This window comes from Balaenoptera musculus, chromosome 8 (assembly GCF_009873245.2).
Source record: "Balaenoptera musculus isolate JJ_BM4_2016_0621 chromosome 8, mBalMus1.pri.v3, whole genome shotgun sequence".
NCBI classification, from domain to species: domain Eukaryota; kingdom Metazoa; phylum Chordata; class Mammalia; order Artiodactyla; family Balaenopteridae; genus Balaenoptera; species Balaenoptera musculus.
This window is the reverse complement of record NC_045792.1, coordinates 56,829,289-56,848,510: the sequence shown is the minus strand read 5'-3', so window position 1 is coordinate 56,848,510 and position 19,222 is coordinate 56,829,289. Positions and strand designations below refer to the sequence as shown.

Sequence of the window (19,222 nt, the reverse complement as noted above, 5' to 3'; positions counted from 1 at the left end):
TTACTCATTGAATGCTTAGGATGTCCTGGGTACTGTGCTAAGTGCTATGAGGCGTGATCTCAATTATTGTCTTCATTTCATTCCTGAAGTAAGGGCTGTCATCCCTGACTGATTGATCTGAAATTTGGGGGAGATATTAAATTCATTAAACAAACCTCTTACCACACTGGCCGCCCTCTCTGCCTTGCTTGACGTTATAGCTCCTACTGCAATACGTTTTTATGTTAACTTCTGGAGGCAAGGACTGTGAGTTTTCCTCGGTACTCTCAGTGCCTCCAGCCCCCAGTGTTTACTAAACGAATGACTGAAGGGACCAGTTGTTGTCAAGGATCCGAAGGGGACTCTCACCTTTGAGGAGCTCTATTGTAACGGGAAGGCACACATGTAATCATCCTCTCATCCTCTTGTAATATAAGTGTAAATAAAATAAAAAATAGAGGCACAAGTAAATGCAGGAGTCAAGAAAATTGAGGAATTATCTTTGATTCTGGGAATCAGGGGAGACCTCTTTGCATTCCCTCTCCCAGGAATAAGCTTGCAAGCACAGGCAGCATGAACGCTAGGGTGTTAGTTCTGCACTGCTAAAACCACCTGTTGGGGTCAGACCCCCACTCACCTTGACCACAGGCACGCTAAAGTTGCCGTAGATGAAGGCTGTGGCTCCTCCAGCTTCCACCGAGCTCAGCTACAAGGCCAGAGGAAGAGACAGGGTTGAAATAGCCCGACTGCCCTACTCTGCCTCACATGACGTCTGATGTCATTTCTGCATAAATTCCCTCTTTTGTGCCCCTCTTTCAACTCTGGGAGAAATACTTATGGAAATACAATCACCCAATTTAGGAATTGAGAGAGCCTACTCAGTGGCATCAGTATTTGCCTGCAGGGCCACAAGAGGACAACGTTTAGAAATGCCCCCTTTCTTTACCCTTTGAGCTAACATCCTTATTGAGGGCTACCATAAGTAGATTCAAACTTTGAGGCCCTCAGGAAGAAATACACTATGTCACAACCCAAGACACAGACACGTCCCTGAAGTAAGTTTCATAAAACATTCTTAACTACATCAGATGCCCTCTGTTATTTTCCATTTTATTTTATTCTATTCTAGTTCAGATTTCTTAAATGCTGACCAGATCCACTAAATTGATTTCACAGCCCACTAATGGATCATGACCAGTGGCTTACAAAACACTGTTTAGATTACAATGATTATTTTTGAAAGCTGGGCATCATAGGAACTACTGATTGCACCTTTGGTGTGTTTCCCAGATCACTCAGACCCTCTCTAGGTAATCTCAGCTAAAGAGTTTCACCACTGGTATATTCTAGAACTATGGATGTGTTTACTTAACTTGAAGAGTTTTTTCTGATTGTCAAAGAAATATGTAATAACCTAAACATTTTGAAAAATACTGGAAAATACTTTAAAATACTTAAAATAATATTATTCATCATCTTACGATCTGGAAAAAGAAAAAAGCACTGTTATGGTTTAACTGTAATAGTTGACATTTATTGAGCACTGGCCGTATGTTAGGCATCACACTAAGTCCTTACAAATATATTATCTCACTTATTCCTCACAACAAATATATTATCCTCACTATTCCTGTGAGTTAGGATTGTTATTATTTACATTCTACAGATGAGGAAACCAAGTCTCAGAGAGATTGAGTGGTTTACAAAAGGTCATATAACTCTTTGGTGACTGAGCCAGGACTGGAGCTGAGCCAGTGCTGTCTGACTACAGAGTCCCTGCTCATAACCATTATGCTACATACACTCTTGAACATTAGGTTATGTCCCACTGTTTACTATTATAAACAACACTGTGAACATCTTAATGAGTAAAATCATTTTTGCGTTTTAGATTGTTTTCTTAGGAAAGAGTCTGAGCATTAGTATTATTGGGTCAAAAGTATATGCAAATATTCAATACTTTAGATACATACTGCTAAATTAATTTCTCACCAGCAGCATGACACGGAGTGCCAGTCTTACCTCGCCCTGGCTAACTGTCTACCAGCACATTCACAGATCCCACCATATTCGCCTGTGTTACAGAGCAAGGGCTATGGGAGTTGGGATGTTAGCACTTGTTAGAGGAAACTGAACTGACGTGGCGATTCAGAACCTGGAAAAGGCAGTGGTAATTTTTTAGCACATCTTGGCTCCCCCTGTAGTCCTTTGGGAAGGGCGATGAGAGCAACAATTTGCTCCTTGTGTTCAAATAACTAACAAACTGGATGATTTTGTTCAGACCCCTGTTGTCAGCCACTGTGGGTGTAAGCAAGATACAACAGAGGGAACCTGGACTTTCCTGCCTTCCTCTACCTGTGGTTTCACAGTATAGTGGCAAGGAAGGACTTATCCAACAAATTGAAAAGAGAATCGGATGTGTGTGCTATGAAGCTCATGAGCAGGGCATGGATTGTAAGATTGGTGGAGGGGAGGGAAATCTTCCCTCTGTAAACCTTCCACTGTTTTGTACTGGGACTGATCTTATGTCCAGTCTGAGTAGAAAATCACTAACCTGATTTCATCTCAATCCTCCCAATACTTCTTAAAGATTATTTTCTCCCTATATAATGTCACTCTTATGTTCTCCATAAATCTTATCTCTTATGTTCAGAAATGTTTATGATGGTCTTAACACCAACCTGAAGATGAAAGGATTGGGCGTAACCTAGCACTTCCTAGGTCCCACGATCCCAGTTGTGGGGTCCTATGCTTGCTTTCTGGGATACATGATAGAAACATATTGTATGAAACTTCACAGAGAGATATCCCCTTACATTATTTCATCAGGTCCTCATGACAGCCCTGTGAGGAGGCGCAGAGCAAGAAAACAAGCTCAAAGAATTGATGTGATTTCTGCTGAGGCCACATGTTAAGTGGCAGAACCAGAATTAGACCAACTGACTCCAAACCCAAAACGCTTTCCATTCCACTGTGTATCAAAGGCTTAAAATCCAAACATATACACACTCTTGCATTTGTCATTTAAAATTGCTGGGCTACCCTTACCATAGTACCCTTACCATAGTAACTGGGCCTCTGTAATCAGGGAGTCAGCTACAGAAGATACTAGGGGGATAAAGAACAGAGAGATATTGGCCCCTCGATGTCCTATTCTTTGGTTGATATCAATGTACTTCACTGCCTGTGACCTCCCATGCCAGCTTGAGTCATCAACCAGAGATGTACCAGCAGCTGATCCAAGCTGTGTCTCCTGCCCAGAGAGCTGACGTCAGCCATCCCTTTGCCTGATCAGAATGCTCAGAATGAGCACGAGAGGCCAGACACCATTGGCAATGGCAGCCTTCCACTTCTGCATAAAATTAAAACCGAGCCACATGAAGAAACATGTTGGGATTGCCAGCATTAAAGCTACAGAGTGTTGGCCTCTGATTGTCCTTTCTTGGCTACACTGTGGAGACCAGTTAACAGGACTAAGAAAAGAGGGAATGCTAGGGTGTAGGTGTCTGCTATTCTAATGAGCCTGAAACCAGGCCTTCATCTTAGGGTGTTATGTAGAGCACTTACATTTGGCATGTTTATTCCTTCATTTAACAGTAATACACCTCTTATAATTTAAGTGACAGATGCCTGAAATTATGACTTGTCCATAGAGAAGGCGGTAAACCCACATGATCTGAAGGGAAGAGGATAGGTGAGATAGTAAAGACTGGGTCCGAATTCTATAGGATCAGGTCAGACACTAGGAGAGGAGGCCAATTTATTTTTTAAGGGGGTATTATGTAGATTTTAGTGAAGGATTTATGAGGAGATAAGGAAGAAAATTTTCACCGCATATGAGAGAGCCACACTTACGGAATTTCTCTGTAGGCCTCTCTGTTCTTCCCTCTCGTAATCTCAGCTGCTTCATTTCTCTCCTCTCTCCCCTCACAGCTCCACAACCTCATCTATAGGTCCATGCTTTTCAACACCAACTAGTCTATGGGACCTCAAAGACAGAGACCCTCACATCCCCTTCCTGTGTTGTTCAGGTCCCAGGATCTCTTGGCCTTTGGTGTAACCGCACTTCCCATCCTAATCACTGACAATGACAAGGTCACATTTAGGTCTACACAATGTAAGCTCTTTGAGGGCAGGAACTGACTTGTATTGATATTTCTTTATCTCTCCTATAGTGCCTAACAAGAGTGCTGTATGAAATTCACAAACATCCTGGAGACTTTTCTGCTGTGAAATTCAGATAAAATCAGTATCTGATATTGCTTTGAAAACCGTAAAATAAAAGAGATACAAATAGTCATTAAGTAAGCAGCCCTGGTCCCTCCAGAGCAAGACTCACGTAGATCATAAATGTTGCGACTCGGTTCCCAGAGTTCATTCTGTACAGTGGGCTGGTTGGTGACTGAGACAAAAATAGAACATATCATTATTTTATGCAGATGGCACCAGAGTAACAGCCAGGATGCCACCATAATACAGGGAGGAAAAAAATGGAGGAGTCACAGATGGGATATAGCCTTGAGCTATACCTAGTCAAGTATGTGCCCGTCTTTGCTGGCAGGTACTCAATATACTTTTTTCCTCTTACTACTTTATTAGATACTCATATAAGTGAACTGTATACTACTAATCAAACAAAATTGCTTGTTAGTAGTGAAAGCACTGTGAGGGGTTGATTGCACCTTCAGGTTCTTGGTGAAATAAATTAACATATAAAATATTACAGATAATTATTCTGTAAAAATACTAAGCCATAAGACTGGAGTTCCCAATTATTTGCCAAAGAGACACACTTTTTTGTCACAGAAGAGTTTAACTGATATAATTTACATGTCATAAAATTCAATCATTGTAAGAGTGTTTTTCAATGAGTTTTAGTAAAAAGAAGATGATTCAGCAGCAATCAGCTTGAAACCAAGGCTTTCAATCTACCTAGAATGAGAACCTTTGTTCTAAAATTTCACGCAGTATTCTCTAGGGGCCCTATAAGAGCTCTGTCTCAGAGAAATAAATAACACCCTCGTTGCCTACCCCACGAGATTGGTCACCAACCCCATGGTTACCGTAGCATGGTCAAAGTGAGGCTCATAGTGCCCTCCGATTCCGTAGTTTACCACCTGGAGGTACTCTGCGTAGGGAGGCTGGACATCAAGGCCTGTAAGGGAGGCAATGCGATGGTCCAGGGTCACCAGCACTGGGTCAACGGTGTCCTTTAGCCAGGCACTAAAACACACCACAGGTTGCAGCATCAGTGATCTAATGCCAGAAATGACTAAATATCTGTGAATGAATGAATGAATGATGTCAACTGCCAGAAGGAAGGAAGGAAGGCAAGGAGGACAGGAAGATAGACACGAATACCTAATTACCTACTCACTCCTCCTGTTAAGTTGGCCCAGTCCATTTTGTGCTCTGTCTTAACATTCACACATTCATTCAACAAACATCCTCTGAGGCCTACTGTATGCCAGACCCTGTGCTACGTGTGTGAAGAGTGAAGGTTCACATCACCAGGCACCGGGATACAAAGAGAAAGAAGACAAAACCCTGTTTTTAAAAATGCTATGTTTAGAGACATCTCAATGGAGGAAGCTGGGTGCAATGGAAAAAGCTTTGGATTCAGAGGAGTAAGACCAGTCCCGGATCCTCGGCTTGACCCTTGGTCAGGCCCTTAACCTTTCACCTCTCTTAAGGTTCAGTGTATTCATCTATAATATGGGGATGGTAATATTATCTGCTACACAGACTTATGAAGATTGTGACAGACTGCTTATGAAGATGCTTTGTAAGCTGTATGTTATTGATTGCTGTAAAACACAGAAAAATCTCTGCTCTTTTGCTCTCCTCCAGGACAAACCAGGATAGGTCAAAGGCCAAAGAGCAAAGTTCAGTCTCTTTTCCTGAATGTCTTGTTGAGGTTCTGATAAAGTGGAGGATTTGGGATCAGAATGTAGGTCCCTGGGAAGTGAGGAAGTGCTCCCCAAGCAAAGCCAGTGAGCCTCCTGGGGAGATGATGAAGGCTCTTAAGGGAAGCACCTTGGCATGTCTGGGAAGACCACTTCTTTGGTCTATAAATGATGGATTAATTTGTTCATTCTTTTGTATGGAGTGCATGCATAGTGCTATGCTGTGGGCTCTAAGGTTTACAAAGATACCCAGGACAAAGCTGTTGTGTTCAAAGAGCTCATGAGAGGAGACACACAAATATACACAAATACAACTCAGCACAAATCAAGGTAGAGTGAAAAATAAGAACCAGCCCTTAAAGTAAAGTTCTGGGGAGCACAGAGGAAGGAGATGTTAATTCTGACTGGGGCACTGAGGTAAGATGGACATGTAGGCCAAATTTTGAAGGGTGCATAAAATTTCAATAGATGGAAAAGACATAGGGATATTCCAGGCTTCTTTGAAGAAATAGCATAAGCACAGACATGGTGGGGTGATATAATACAGTGTGTGTCAGCACGAAAGCATTTAGTCTATGAGAGAAGTAATGGGAAATAATGCTAGCAAAGTAGGCTCAGGGCATGTTGTAGAAAGCTGAGGACCCTGTGGTCGGGAACCTGGTCTTTGTGGATAGTGATTAGGAGTGCATAGGTGACCTTTGAGGGACCAGTTCCAGTGAAGTTGTGAGGACAGAACCAAAATTCAAGTGGGTGCACTGTGGTGGAGGGTGGGTAGTGAGAGGAGGCAATAAGGGTCTCAGTTTCTTTACCTGAAAAGTAAAGAGAATATCACCTACTCCCCTAAAAGCAATGACTCTAAACAGAAGGTTGAATTTTCTCCTTGACACTACAATGTCAGAAAGGTTAGCAAAGCAACAAAGCTGAGGTTAGACGGGCCTTTCAAAACTTAGAAAATAACTTATAATGTAAAAGGTCCCCAAAACGTGGGCTTCCCTGGTGGCGCAGTGGTTGAGAGTCTTGCCTGCCAATGCAGGGGACACGGGTTCGAGCCCTGGTCTGGGAAGATCCCACATGCCGCAGAGCAACTGGGCCCGTGAGCCACAGTTACTGAGCCTGCGCGTCTGGAGCCTGTGCTCCGCAACAAGAGAGGCCGCGATAGTGAGAGGCCCGCGCACCACGATGAAGAGTGGCCCCCGTTTGCCACAACTGGAGAAAGCCCTTGCACAGAAACGAAGACCCAGCACAGCCATAAATTAATTAATTAATTAATTAAAGTAGCAAATTAAAAAAAAAAAAAAGGTCCCCAAAACGTACCAGACCAAATAAGTTAAGCCAGATGATTCTGAATCCAAAAGCTTTCATCACTCAGCTTGCTTCCCAGACAACAAAACCATCCACCCAGCCTGAGGTCTGGCCTCTCCCCAAGGATGTCATCACCGTCTCCCATGGCTCCAGTGGGGACCCTCCTCTTACAGTATCCTGTCCTTACAGCACAAACCAAGGGCTGCAGTGGAGGGGGAGCAGGGATGGAGGGGAGGGTATACGGCTGGGCTCTCAACTAGAGAAGGTATCAGATCCAGAGATTCTGGCCATCCGTCTTGCCTGAGTGGTGGCAAGTCATGCTTTTTTTTTTTTTTTTTTTTTTTATTTTTTTTATTTTTTTTATTTTTTTATTTATTTTTTTTAAAATATGATTTAAATTAATTCCACCCGTTTCTTTGTACTATTTTATTTTTCCAGATGATTCTTTTATTTATTTATTTATTTATTTTTAGCTGTGTTGGGTCTTCGTTTCTGTGCGAGGGCTTTCTCCAGCTGTGGCGAGCGGGGGCCACTCTTCATCGCGGTGCGCGGGCCTCTCACTGTCGTGGCCTCTCTTGTTGCAGAGCACAGGCTCCAGACGCGCAGGCTCAGTAGTTGTGGCTCATGGGCTTAGTTGCTCCACGGCATGTGGGATCTTCCCAGACCAGGGCTCGAACCCATGTCCCCTGCATTAGCAGGCAGATTCTTAACCACTGTGCCACCAGGGAAGCCCAAGTCATGCTTTGAATATGAGTCAGGAGGTAAAGTCAAGTTCCAAATAGAGACAGGACTTGTTCCCTGGAAAAGCAATCCTGGTTAGGAGAACAGCTACACACTTAATTTTTGGTCTAGGGCATAGGAGCTTTTTCAAGTCTTTCCCTAATGGCCTCCTAGTTAAGTCCTCAGACCATGTAACCACCTGAGAAAGGCCCTTGGGTAAGGGGAGTGGAAATTGCTCCCTCTCAACAAGAATGTACAGATATAAACGTGAACTACAGTGGCGTCTCTAATGGCACCTGAATGGCTGTTGCTGACCTTCAGTCACTTGTGCCACAGGCCCGAGGGTGCCCAGCAGGCATGACTAGAGTCCCTGCCAAGAAAGGACCCCTCTTACCTTTTGCTGATGCGGTACTCCACTGGTAACTGCTTTTCGCCTGATGCCACCACAGATCTCTGTAGCTGGTGTGAAGGATGTAAGAGAAAGTGCAAGTGGTTATGACGCAAAGGGAAGGGCTCTCACTTCCATAGACATGCCCCTCTCTTAGCATAAACCTAACAATCACCCGTTTCTCCTTAATTAAAGGATATTTTGTACATGCTACTAATTTAGTGATAGCTATCAATCTTAAGTGACATAAAAGCTCAGAGTTGAAAATAACCTTTAGCTTCATATCTGGTAAATAGTAAAAACTGAAAAAGGTCTGTAGGACTGAAATACAAGTGATTTTGAATCCCTTTTGCATCTGCAAGACTGTGAGTTCTGTAAGAACAAGGGCTGTTTCTTATTCATCTTTATATCCGTGTTTGGGGCAGGGCCTGACTGATGGTAAGTTAAGCTTTGACTTAGTGTTCATCAAATTAAATGAACTCCTCCAATGACAGGACACTTTCTGCCCTCAGAGGCCGCTTGCTCCTTCTGAACAATTCTGATAAAAGCCCTTCCTTACAGAGAATCAAAATCTGTTTTGTTTGCAGCTGCCTTGGTTATGGGGAAAAAACAACCAAACAGGTATGAAGTCACTAATTTAACTGAATGTCTCTATTTTGTTCTGAATGTCTAGATATAAATTTTAAATTATTTTTAAATAAAGTGGCCTCTAATTGCAAAGGTACTGTACCAGGGACAGAAAGAGAAATATTATTTACATAAGGATGTCTACTTCTGCATTTGTCATCAGAATGTCAGCTCCATGAGGGCAAGGACTTGGTCTTTTTTCAGTGCTGTATCCCCAGGATGCAGAGAAGGCCTGGCAGGGAGTAGGTGCTCAATATTGGTGAAATGTACCCAGGAGTGAATGAACCAGAGTCCTGTGGCTAAAGACACAGCCCCGGCACTTCACATGCAGCCACAGCAGAGCACGGAGCCACAAAGGGCACGTGACAGAAACCCTTTCCCTTCTCAGAGGCTTCTACAATATTATTGTTCCTGCTGCTAAACCAGGCAGATAACCTTGGAAAAGGCTCTTCCCTTGCTTGGACCCGTTTCCCCAGCTATAAAATGCAGCATGTGAACAATACATTCTTGGAGTCCTTCTCAGCCTCTCCCTCTACAATACTAGGATGCAGGGAATCAGCAAGTGACTGATATTGTCTCTTTCTAGTCCTCTAGCCAGCATCCTCTCCTGAGCCGTTCACAGAGGAGTGAGGAGAGATTCATAGAGAGATAGTCCCTTCTGTTCTTTTCGGACAACATCAATGGTTTAAAAACAAATCCTAGGGAATCGCCACTCCACCCTGCCCGCCCCCTCCCTTAAAGAGCCACACTGCATTTAATTTCTCTAAGAATTATTTACTGTGCACCTACAAGCCATTCATCTGGGGGGACAAATACTCACTGGTCGTTCTCTGTGCTAAGCACTGTGCTATGCATTGTAAATACAACATAGGAAACCAGACACAAGGCATCCAGTGGGGCCCTCATGGACAAGTACAGGGTGCTATGGAAATACAGAGAAGGAGCATCTAGCCCGTTCTTATGAAGGCCAGGAAGGCTTCCCAGGATGCCCAAAAGACAACTGGAATCACACAGGTGAAAAGAGGCCAAGGGAAGAGTGGTTCAGGCAGAGAGAAGAGTGTGTGGGGAGCCAGCGAGGGCGCTGCCTGCTCGTGGGATGCAAGTTGTTCAGGGCGGCTAGGGTGTCAGTACAATGGGAACATGCCGCAGAGGGAGTGGCAGCGGCCAGGCCAGGGAGCCCTGTAATCATCTGAAAGCAAAAGTGACCCGTTACAGAGTTTAAGTGAGGGCTTGACTCAGTCAGGTGTGACCCTTTGCAAATTGCTCTGGCTACAGCGGGCCTAATACGGAGCCAGGCGTTTCAAGGACAACATATGATCCCTGCTAGTTTACAGTCTAGCTGGGGGGACAGGATACTCACCCGTGAAACTGGTCGTGATTCCAGACAGCACGTAAATGGCAGAATAAATGAAAGTACCAAACGGGTGGAGACAAAAACTGAGTTCAGAGGAGGGAGGTTACTGTATGTGGCCCCAAAAAGTGCTCTGAAAAAAATGTTCCTCCTGAAAGAATCTATGAAAGTGGGCCAAAGTGGTCAGGGATAGGGGCCAAGAGAGGCATAGGGTTTCAATTGAGTCTTCAAGGATGCGGAGGATGCAGATGGGGGAGGAGTGATGAGAGAGCAGAGAAATGCTTCTTTGAGAAACACACAGTGAAGAGGAGCAGAGAAATTCAGCACAAGCCACTGAGGTGGCTCGGTCCCATGGGGCAGCCGCTACCACACACCCCCAGGGCTTATTCCTGGCTGAGCCAAAGACCAGACAGCGATCAGCAACCCCAGCGAGACGCTTCTGGAGGAAGGGAGCGTGGCACGATCTGTGCGTGCCAAACAGATGACCTGGCTACAAGGGATTAAATGAACATCTCCGAGTGGGCTGCCTGTCCTGTTACCACAGCAACAGAGTTGTCCTGAGGAAAAAGGAGCTGCCGGCCAAACGCTCCCGCCGGCTCACTGAGAAGCCAAAGCTATTGAAAATACATCGTTCCAATTCAACAGGGAGGGGAGCTTGATCGCTTCAAAAACCTTCTGTACAAAGATTCCAGATTTCTCTGAAGGGCTTTTAGATGAAATTATTATTGCTGTATTTCTCCCTCCAATCCACGTCTGCTGTCAGAGACTTCCTCAAAATCTGCAGACCTGATCAGGGCACTCTCCTGTTTCAAACTGTCCCACAGCTCCCCGCCTGCCTTCGAGGTAAAATCCAAGCTCCCCAGCTTGGTACTTCCAGCGCTTCTAATTGTTTCTCACGTTGCAGCCTCATCTCCCATCACCTCACACCCCCTCCCTTGCATACTTCAGCCCCCGGGCTTACCCCCACTCTCTGGACACACCACACAGCAGGCCCGTGCACAGACTGTCTGTCTCCCTGGAATACCCTTTGCCACCTTCCACTCTGATGAATCTCAGGTCCACAGAGAAGCCTTCTCTGTTTCTAACTCTCCCCCTTCCCCCATTTGCTCTTCACCCGACTGCCTTTCCCTGCCTTTCCCTCAGAGGAAGGTTCACCTTTTTAGGCTGCCGTAGCACAACTCCCTCACACACCTCTATTACAGCACGTATCACAGTGCATTGTAAATATGTTTTCCCCATTCTGCAGGAAGCTCCTAAATGGGAGCGAGCAATACTTAACCTCCTCGTAACAGCCCAAGCACCCGGTACAGCGTCTGGCACACAGCAGGTGAGTGATGGACTGGCTGCCGGGGTGAATAGCACACCGTGAAGGCCACAATGTCTGCTTTGACACAGTAGTTCTGAGACCATCTTAATGTACCGTTTGTAAAGAGGCAACATGCTTATAGTGGTGAGGTCGACCGCATGATTTTTCTAAATATTTGCCACACTTCCTGGTGGACTAAACTCCCCTCCGCATCAACATCAAGCTTGGCGCGGTGACTGCAGAGCCTTCTCCATGGGAGAATAAGATACACTCTCCCTGCTGACTGCAGTGTTAGCTGTACGCTGTGCCTTAGCCGGGGAAACGTGGATGGAAGTAATGCCTGGTACTTCCAAGCAGAGGCTTTAAGAACCAGCTAGCAGTTTGCCATCTCTGCCTTTTTCCTCTCGCATGAGACGGCAGTGTTCCAAAGAGAGGCTGCTCTGTTGGGCTGGGTCCCAGAGGAAGACAGCACGGGGCGGAGCTGCAGCCAGCCCAAGACAGACAGGAAACGAGAGGATGAAGTCGACCTCTGCCGCTGTTGTAGACCTCTTCCACGTATATGGAATGACTGATATTGGGGGAGGGGGGTTCCTTTAATTTTTTTAGGTTAAATTTATATACGATGATACGCACAGATCTCAGGAGTACCATTTGCTGAGTTTTGACAAAGGCATCCAGCCATGGACTCCACATCCCTAACAAGATATTGAGAGCACATTTTCAATACCCCAGAAAATCCCCTTGTATCCTTTCTCAGCCAGTCCTCTCCCTCCAGAGGCAACCACTACTGTGATTTTTTTCACCATTGATTAGTTTTATGGAATGGCTGGTATTTTGAACTTCTGAACAGATGAAGTATCTAGTTGTTCAGGCTGCCTATTCTCCCACTTCTGAACACCAGTCATATAAAGAAACAAAGGGAAGTTCTTGGCAGGCCCTGGGGACACTCACCCATGGTTCTGCAAGCCCTCTGATTTTCTGAGCCTCAGTGTCACTGACAAAGTCATGGTAGAGAACAACATAGGGTTCCAGGTGGATGACCTCTTTCCGGACAGGCTGGAGCAGCAGGTAGGGGCTGGAACTGGTCTCATAGGAGCAGTAGAGCCTGGGGATCTGGTAGTGAGTCGGCTGAAGGGAAAGACTAGAATCAGCTTAAGAGAAGAAGGCTCTAGGAGCGGAAACCGATTTAGGGGAACTACAGCATAAAAAACCTGGAATGCAGGAGATTCAGAATTCAGTCACTGATGCTGTCCAAGTGAGCTTTATTTATTTATTTTTGGTGCATCAGCCTTTCCCCTCACGTCGTCCCAGTTCTACCTTTTCTCCCTCTATCCGAGCCTGTTCCCTGTTTTTCGTTCCCTGAGAAATCCTACCTGGGAGCCCAGGGTCTGACATAACTCCTCATAGGTGTCCCTGGTCTGCAGGTGGGGTACGTTGGGCCTCTGGATGACAGCCTCAGCTACGGCCTGGTTGGGGCTCTCTGCCAAGAGCTTTTCGTATTTCAAGACATTCCTGGCCATCCTCTTATTATCTGGGCCTGAAAGAAATCGGAGCAGGGAATAACACAGGTTAACAAACGGTGATCCCAGAGAGTGCCGCCAAGGTTTCCTATAGCTTCACTGTCACACGTGACCAGCAGCTGGACACCTAAATAACTCCCTGTGTCCATGCACAGGAGGACGTAAGGCCCTCACTGCCAGGAGAGTACCTGCCATTAAAAAGAGACTGAGTAGGGCCTGGTAGAGCTGAAGGAACACTCTTAGACCAAGGGATCATGAGGATGTGGCTGTAGGATGGTGTGCTGGTCAGTTTCCTGTATAGGGAAGAAGCTTCAATCTTTTATTCATTCATTCACCCATCCATTCAGTAACTCTCCAGTGAACATCTACTATGTACCAGACACTGTGCTAGAGGCTAACCTCCCAGAGTTGAGAGTCTAATGGAGAAAAGACACATTAACTACTTACAACACAACACAACAAGGAAGCTTAGCACAACTTCTGTGCTATGACACAGAAGTTCAAAGAGCCAAAGCCTACAGCAGAGAGACCCGATCTATTCTTCCCTAGAGAACTGGAAGCTAATTTATTCCCAGCTCTACTAGATCCTTCAAAATCCCTAACTGGCCTAGACATAGCAGGGCAGTATGGGACAAAGGGGCTCTAGACGTTGGTTCTAGCCTAGGTTCCTACAGGGGTCTTGTGTCTTGTTTGTGCCTGCTTTGGCTGCAGATCCCCCATGGACTGGAGCTACCCATGGCCTGCTAGCCTCTGTGCATGATTCTCAGTGCATCTCAGAAGGAGGTGCTGACTTGTTGTAAGGCTCACAAAGCATCTTTCTCTGAGGAGCTCAATGTCCTTCTAACCACCACCGCCACCACCACCATTATTCTGGCAAAGGAGGGGACAGAAATTACCATCCTTTTTTAACCAGAGAAGAAATGAAGTTTGGGGGAATGGAAATGATGAGCCCAAAATACCAACAAAAATATTGCAAAACCATTTATGGAACCAGGAATCTCAATTTGCTGTGTCCTACTTATCCACCTATAATAGTGCACAATTTCGGTTCTCTGGGAGAGGCAGAGATTTTAATAGATAAAGCACAAAGAAATAAAGATGGGTTGGGTTATCAATTTGTACCACTAACTGTCTACGTGTTTCCAGACCATACAGCTACTTCCTTATCCTGCTGTTTGCCAAATTATCAGAAAGGAATAACATTACTAAATGGATTCATTAGAAAGTAACAGTGAAATCCTACACGAAATACTTCATAAATATTAAAACATAATAGTGATTACGTAGCTTACTTTAGTATCTAACTATCTTATTAAAAGAAAACCTGGGAAGCCATCTACCACCAACATTTTAAGCAAAAATATTCAAGTAGAGCTAAGCTAGTAAATCTCCCTCCCAGTTTTACTCTGGTGAGGCGCTGCCTGAAGAGGGTTGAAGCTGAACTCTGTGGCCAACTGGGCAGGATGCTTGCATAGCAAAGTGAGCTCCGGTTTAAAGAGAAGAATTGCTATCTTTCTATGAGCAGCCAAAGTGAACATCCCTGCTGAGTCGCTCTCCTTCTTGCACACACAGCTCTCATTGATTGCACTCGTTTCCAGGTCTGCTCCCGAAACCTGGATCTTCAAATGTCCCTAAAGAAACTGGCTCCCAATCTTGGACTTGTTCTCCACTGAAGCAACACTAATATATATGACTGGATGGGGGTGGAGGAGGAAGGGGACAGGTTGATATCTTTTTCTTAGCTTTCTAACTAACTTAAAAACTTTTGATCAGTATGTAAGATTTAATCAAAAATTAGAAATGTGCCTTGGATTATGAAATTAGAAAAATAAAAACAGACAGCTGTGTTTCATTTGCAAGGACTAAAGGCCAAGAGTAGGAGGGAGTTCCCAGTAAGTCAGACTTGTAGTTATCTTTTATCGTTACGTACTGTACAGAAGAAACTCTCGGGAGAGGCTGAGGGCACAGGAAATATTTCCCACCTATAAAAAAGAAAGAAAAGGAAAAGAAAGAGTTAACTGCACGAAGGATATCTCCTCTGACGAACCATTACATGGATTTTTAAAAAAACTATAAAATATTCTTACCAAGAATAGCTAGTAAGACTCATTGAAATGAGCTGCAGACTAAAATGTAGAGGTTCTCTGTCCTAATTCAGGATTTGAGCCCTGATCCAAATCAGGTCTCCTCAGTTTCCTCATTTACAAATGACTTATTAACACCCTTACCAGGGAAGGGAGAAAAATAAAGGAAAATAAACTGTCTTAAAATGCCCTCAAGTCTTTCAAAGCATGCAAAACCATGTAATTGTAGGGTGTTGTTATTTTGGTATATTTTATTATTAAAATTAATATGGAACTATAAAAACCCTACTAAAAATATAATTTACTCTCCAGGCTCAGTACTTCTGAGAGTCCACAAAGTTAGAGGAAGGCAAAGGAAGAACTAAACCTGAACCGATGCCACTGCATAGTAATGACTCTCCCTGCAGCCATTCAACCTTGGGCTACACGTGGTCAAAAGTAAACAGGGAATTTCCAGACAAACCTGGGGAACAGAACCCAGGGTGGGTGGGCTGTGATCCTACTCTGAGGGCCATGGAATGATGATGAGCTGCTAGAACTGTATTTCCCTCCGATCATTTTATTTTTGCATGTGAAAAAATTCATTTTTAATGATAAAAGTAACAATAAGAACACTATAAAACATATGAGAAATAGGGGGAAAATGTTACACCGAAACCCAGGCATTTCAAGCACTTTGGTTAATATATAGTGTTTACATAGTTACAATCATATTTCTTATACATTTTCATATCCTGATTGTTTCCCTCTACAGTGTAATCAGGAGTACTTTTTATAGCTTTACATAGTCTTCAGAGACAGCATTTTTTAGTTATATTATTATTTTTCATTGTGGTAAAAAACACAAACATAAATTTACCATCTTAACCATTTCTAAGTATATAGTTTCAGTAGTATCAATATTAAATATATTCACATTGTTGTGCAACCAATCTCCAGAGTTTTTTCATCTTGCAAAATTGAAACTCTAATCATTAAAAAACAACTACCAATTCTCCCCTCCCCTCAGCCCCTGGTAACCATCATTCTACTTTCTGTCTCTATAAATTTGACTATGCTAGATACCTCATATAAATGGAATCAAACAGTATTTGTCTTTTTGTGACTGGCTTATTTCACTTAGCATAATGTCCTCAAGGTTCATCTATGGTGTAGCATGTGTTAGAATTTCCTTCTTTTTAAAGACTCAGTAGTATTCCATTGTATGTATACACTACATTTTGCTTATCTGTTCATCCGTTGATGGATACTTGGATAGCTTCCCACCTATTGGCTGTTGTGAATAGCGCTGCTATGAACATGGGTGTACAAGAGAAACAGCATTTTTTTTTTTTAATTTACCATCCTAACCATTTTTATTTTTTTTTTTTTTTTTTTTTTTTTTTTTTGTTTTTTTTTTTTTTTTTTTTTTTTTTTTTTTCACACACACACACACTGTATTTTATTTTTACAAGACATAAATAGACTGACACCAAGCATTGTACATGAATGACCACAACAAAAGCAACAATGATTGCAATTACCAAACATGAAACACACTCATACTATGTCATAATATTGACATTCAGTCCAGTAATCCTCCACTGTAACAGCTCCTTTACTTTGCAGTGAAAATTGATTTGTATATTCTTTGCCTCTGAGTCCTTGTGGGATTTTTTTTTTTTTAAATTCAGACAGAAAGTCACAAAAATTATACTCATCCTCATCAGTTCACTCAGTCCCATGTAATTAATTTTTTTTTCATCTTGATCTTTTGTTAGCACTTTTATGAGTTCATCAGTTTTTCATTAGAGTTCTGAAAATGCTTATTCATTCAGTTCAGCAGTACAGTCAGTTACCAGAAACCTGTACTTGTCAGAGTCTTTTCCATGAATTTCTTGAAGATGAAACCCTTTTATAGGAACATATTTGCAAAATCATCAGAGTACACCCAGAACTGTCTGTAAATGACAAAAGACTTAAAAATGACCACGGTTAAAGATTTGATGAAAGTTCATACTAATGCAGTTGACAAGAAAATTAGTTATTTCTGAGATATACATTTTAAAGTAATAACTAGGATTATTACTTATAACATTATACCAGAACATATAAGATTTTTAGAAATTTCATGTAATGTCTGAAACATTTATATTAACATATTTCCATACATATTTCCATACAAATACAAATATAAGATTTTTAGAAATTTCATGTAATGTCTGAAACATTTATATTAACATATTTCCATACATATTTCCATACAAATACAAATATAAGATTTTTAGAAATTTCATGTAATGCCTGAAACATTTATATTAACATATTTCCATACAAATAACCCAATGAAAGTTTAGTATTAGTTGTTTTGTTTGTTTTTTTATACTGCAGGTTCTTATTAGGCATCAGTTTCATACACATCAGTGTATACATGTCAATCCCAATTGCCCAATCCAGCACACCACCATCCCCACCTCACCGTAGTTTTCCCCCCTTGGTGTCCATATGACCATTCTCTACATTTGTGTCTCAACTTCTGCCCTGCAAACTGGCTCATCTGTACCATTTTTCTAGGTTCCGCATACATGCATTAATATACGATATTTGTTTTTCTCTTTCTGACTTACTTCACTCTGTATGACAGTCTCTAGATCCATCCATGTCTCAACAAATGACTCAATTTCGTTCCTTTTTATGGCTGAGTAATATTCCATTGTATATATGTACCACAACTTCTTTGTCCATTCGTCTGTTGATGGGCATTTAGGTTGCTTCCATGACCTGGCTATTGTAAATAGTGCTGCAATGAACATTCGGGTGCATGTGTCTTTTTGAATTACGGTTTTCTCTGGGTATATGCCCAGTAGTGGGATTGCTGGGTCATATGGTAATTCTATTTTAGTTTTTAAGGAACCTCCATACTGTTCTCCATAGTGGCTGTATCAATTTACATTCCCACCAACAGTGCAAGAGGGTTCCCTTTTCTCCACACCCTCTCCAGCATTTGTTGTTTGTAGATTTTCTGATGATGCCCATTCTAACAGGAGTGAGGTGATACCTCATTGTAGTTTTGATTTGCATTTCTCTAATAATTAGTGATGTTGAGCATCTTTTCATGTGCTTCGTGGCCATCTGTATGTCTTCTTTGGAGAAATGTCTATTTAGGTCTTCTGCCCATTTTTGGATTGGGGTGTTTGTTTCTTTGATATTGAGCTGAATGAGCTGTTTATATATTTTGGAGATTAATCCTTTGTCCGTTGATTCATTTGCAAATATTTTCTCCCATTCTGAGGGTTGTCTTTTCGTCTTGTTTATGGTTTCCTTTGCTGTGCAAAAGCTTGAAGTTTCATTAGGTCCCATTTGTTTATTTTTGTTTTTATTTCCATTACTCTAGGAGGTGGATCAAAAAAGATCTTGCTGTGATTTATGTCAAAGAGTGTTCTTCCTATGTTTTCCTCTAAGAGTTTTATAGTGTCCAGTCTTATATTTAGGTCTCTAATCCATTTTGAGTTTATTTTTGTGTATGGTGTTAGGGAGTATTCTAATTTCATTCTTTTACATGTAGCTGTCCAGTTTTCCCAGCACCACTTATTGAAGAGACTGTCTTTTCTCCATTGTATATCTTTGCCTCCTTTGTCATAGATTAGTTGACCATAGGTGCGTGGGTTAATCTCTGGGCTTTCTATCTTGTTCCATTGATCTATGTTTCTGTTTTTGTGCCAGTACCATACTGTCTTGATTACTGTAGCTTTGTAGTATAGTCTGAAGTCTGGGAGTCTGATTCCTCCAGCTCCATTTTTTTTCCCTCAAGACTGCTTTGGCTATTCGGGGTCTTTTGTGTCTCCATACAAATTTTAAGATGATTTGTTCTAGCTCCGTAAAAAATGCCATTGGTAATTTGATAGGGATTGCATTGAATCTGTAGATTGCTTTGGGTAGTATACTCATTTTCACAATGTTGATTCTTCCAATCCAAGAACATGGTATATCTCTCCATCTGTTGGTATCATCTTTAATTTCTTTCATCAGTGTCTTATAGTTTTCTGCATACAGGTCTTTC

The 19,222-nt window shown here is 42.6% G+C and overlaps 1 protein-coding gene across 1 annotated transcript in view; it reads right to left on the bottom strand.

Moving 5' to 3' along the window:
- Positions 1–19,222, bottom strand: part of P4HA3 (prolyl 4-hydroxylase subunit alpha 3) — a 43,630-nt gene that overhangs the window by 4,019 nt on the left and 20,389 nt on the right. Inside the window, exons 5-11 of the mRNA XM_036862282.1 lie at positions 15,030–15,081; positions 12,953–13,116; positions 12,531–12,707; positions 8,302–8,366; positions 5,043–5,202; positions 4,319–4,381; positions 617–685 (exon numbers count right to left, since the gene is read on the bottom strand). Of these exons, the coding sequence (XP_036718177.1) occupies positions 617–685; positions 4,319–4,381; positions 5,043–5,202; positions 8,302–8,366; positions 12,531–12,707; positions 12,953–13,116; positions 15,030–15,081 (750 nt within the window). The remainder of the gene's footprint in view (positions 1–616; positions 686–4,318; positions 4,382–5,042; positions 5,203–8,301; positions 8,367–12,530; positions 12,708–12,952; positions 13,117–15,029; positions 15,082–19,222) is intronic.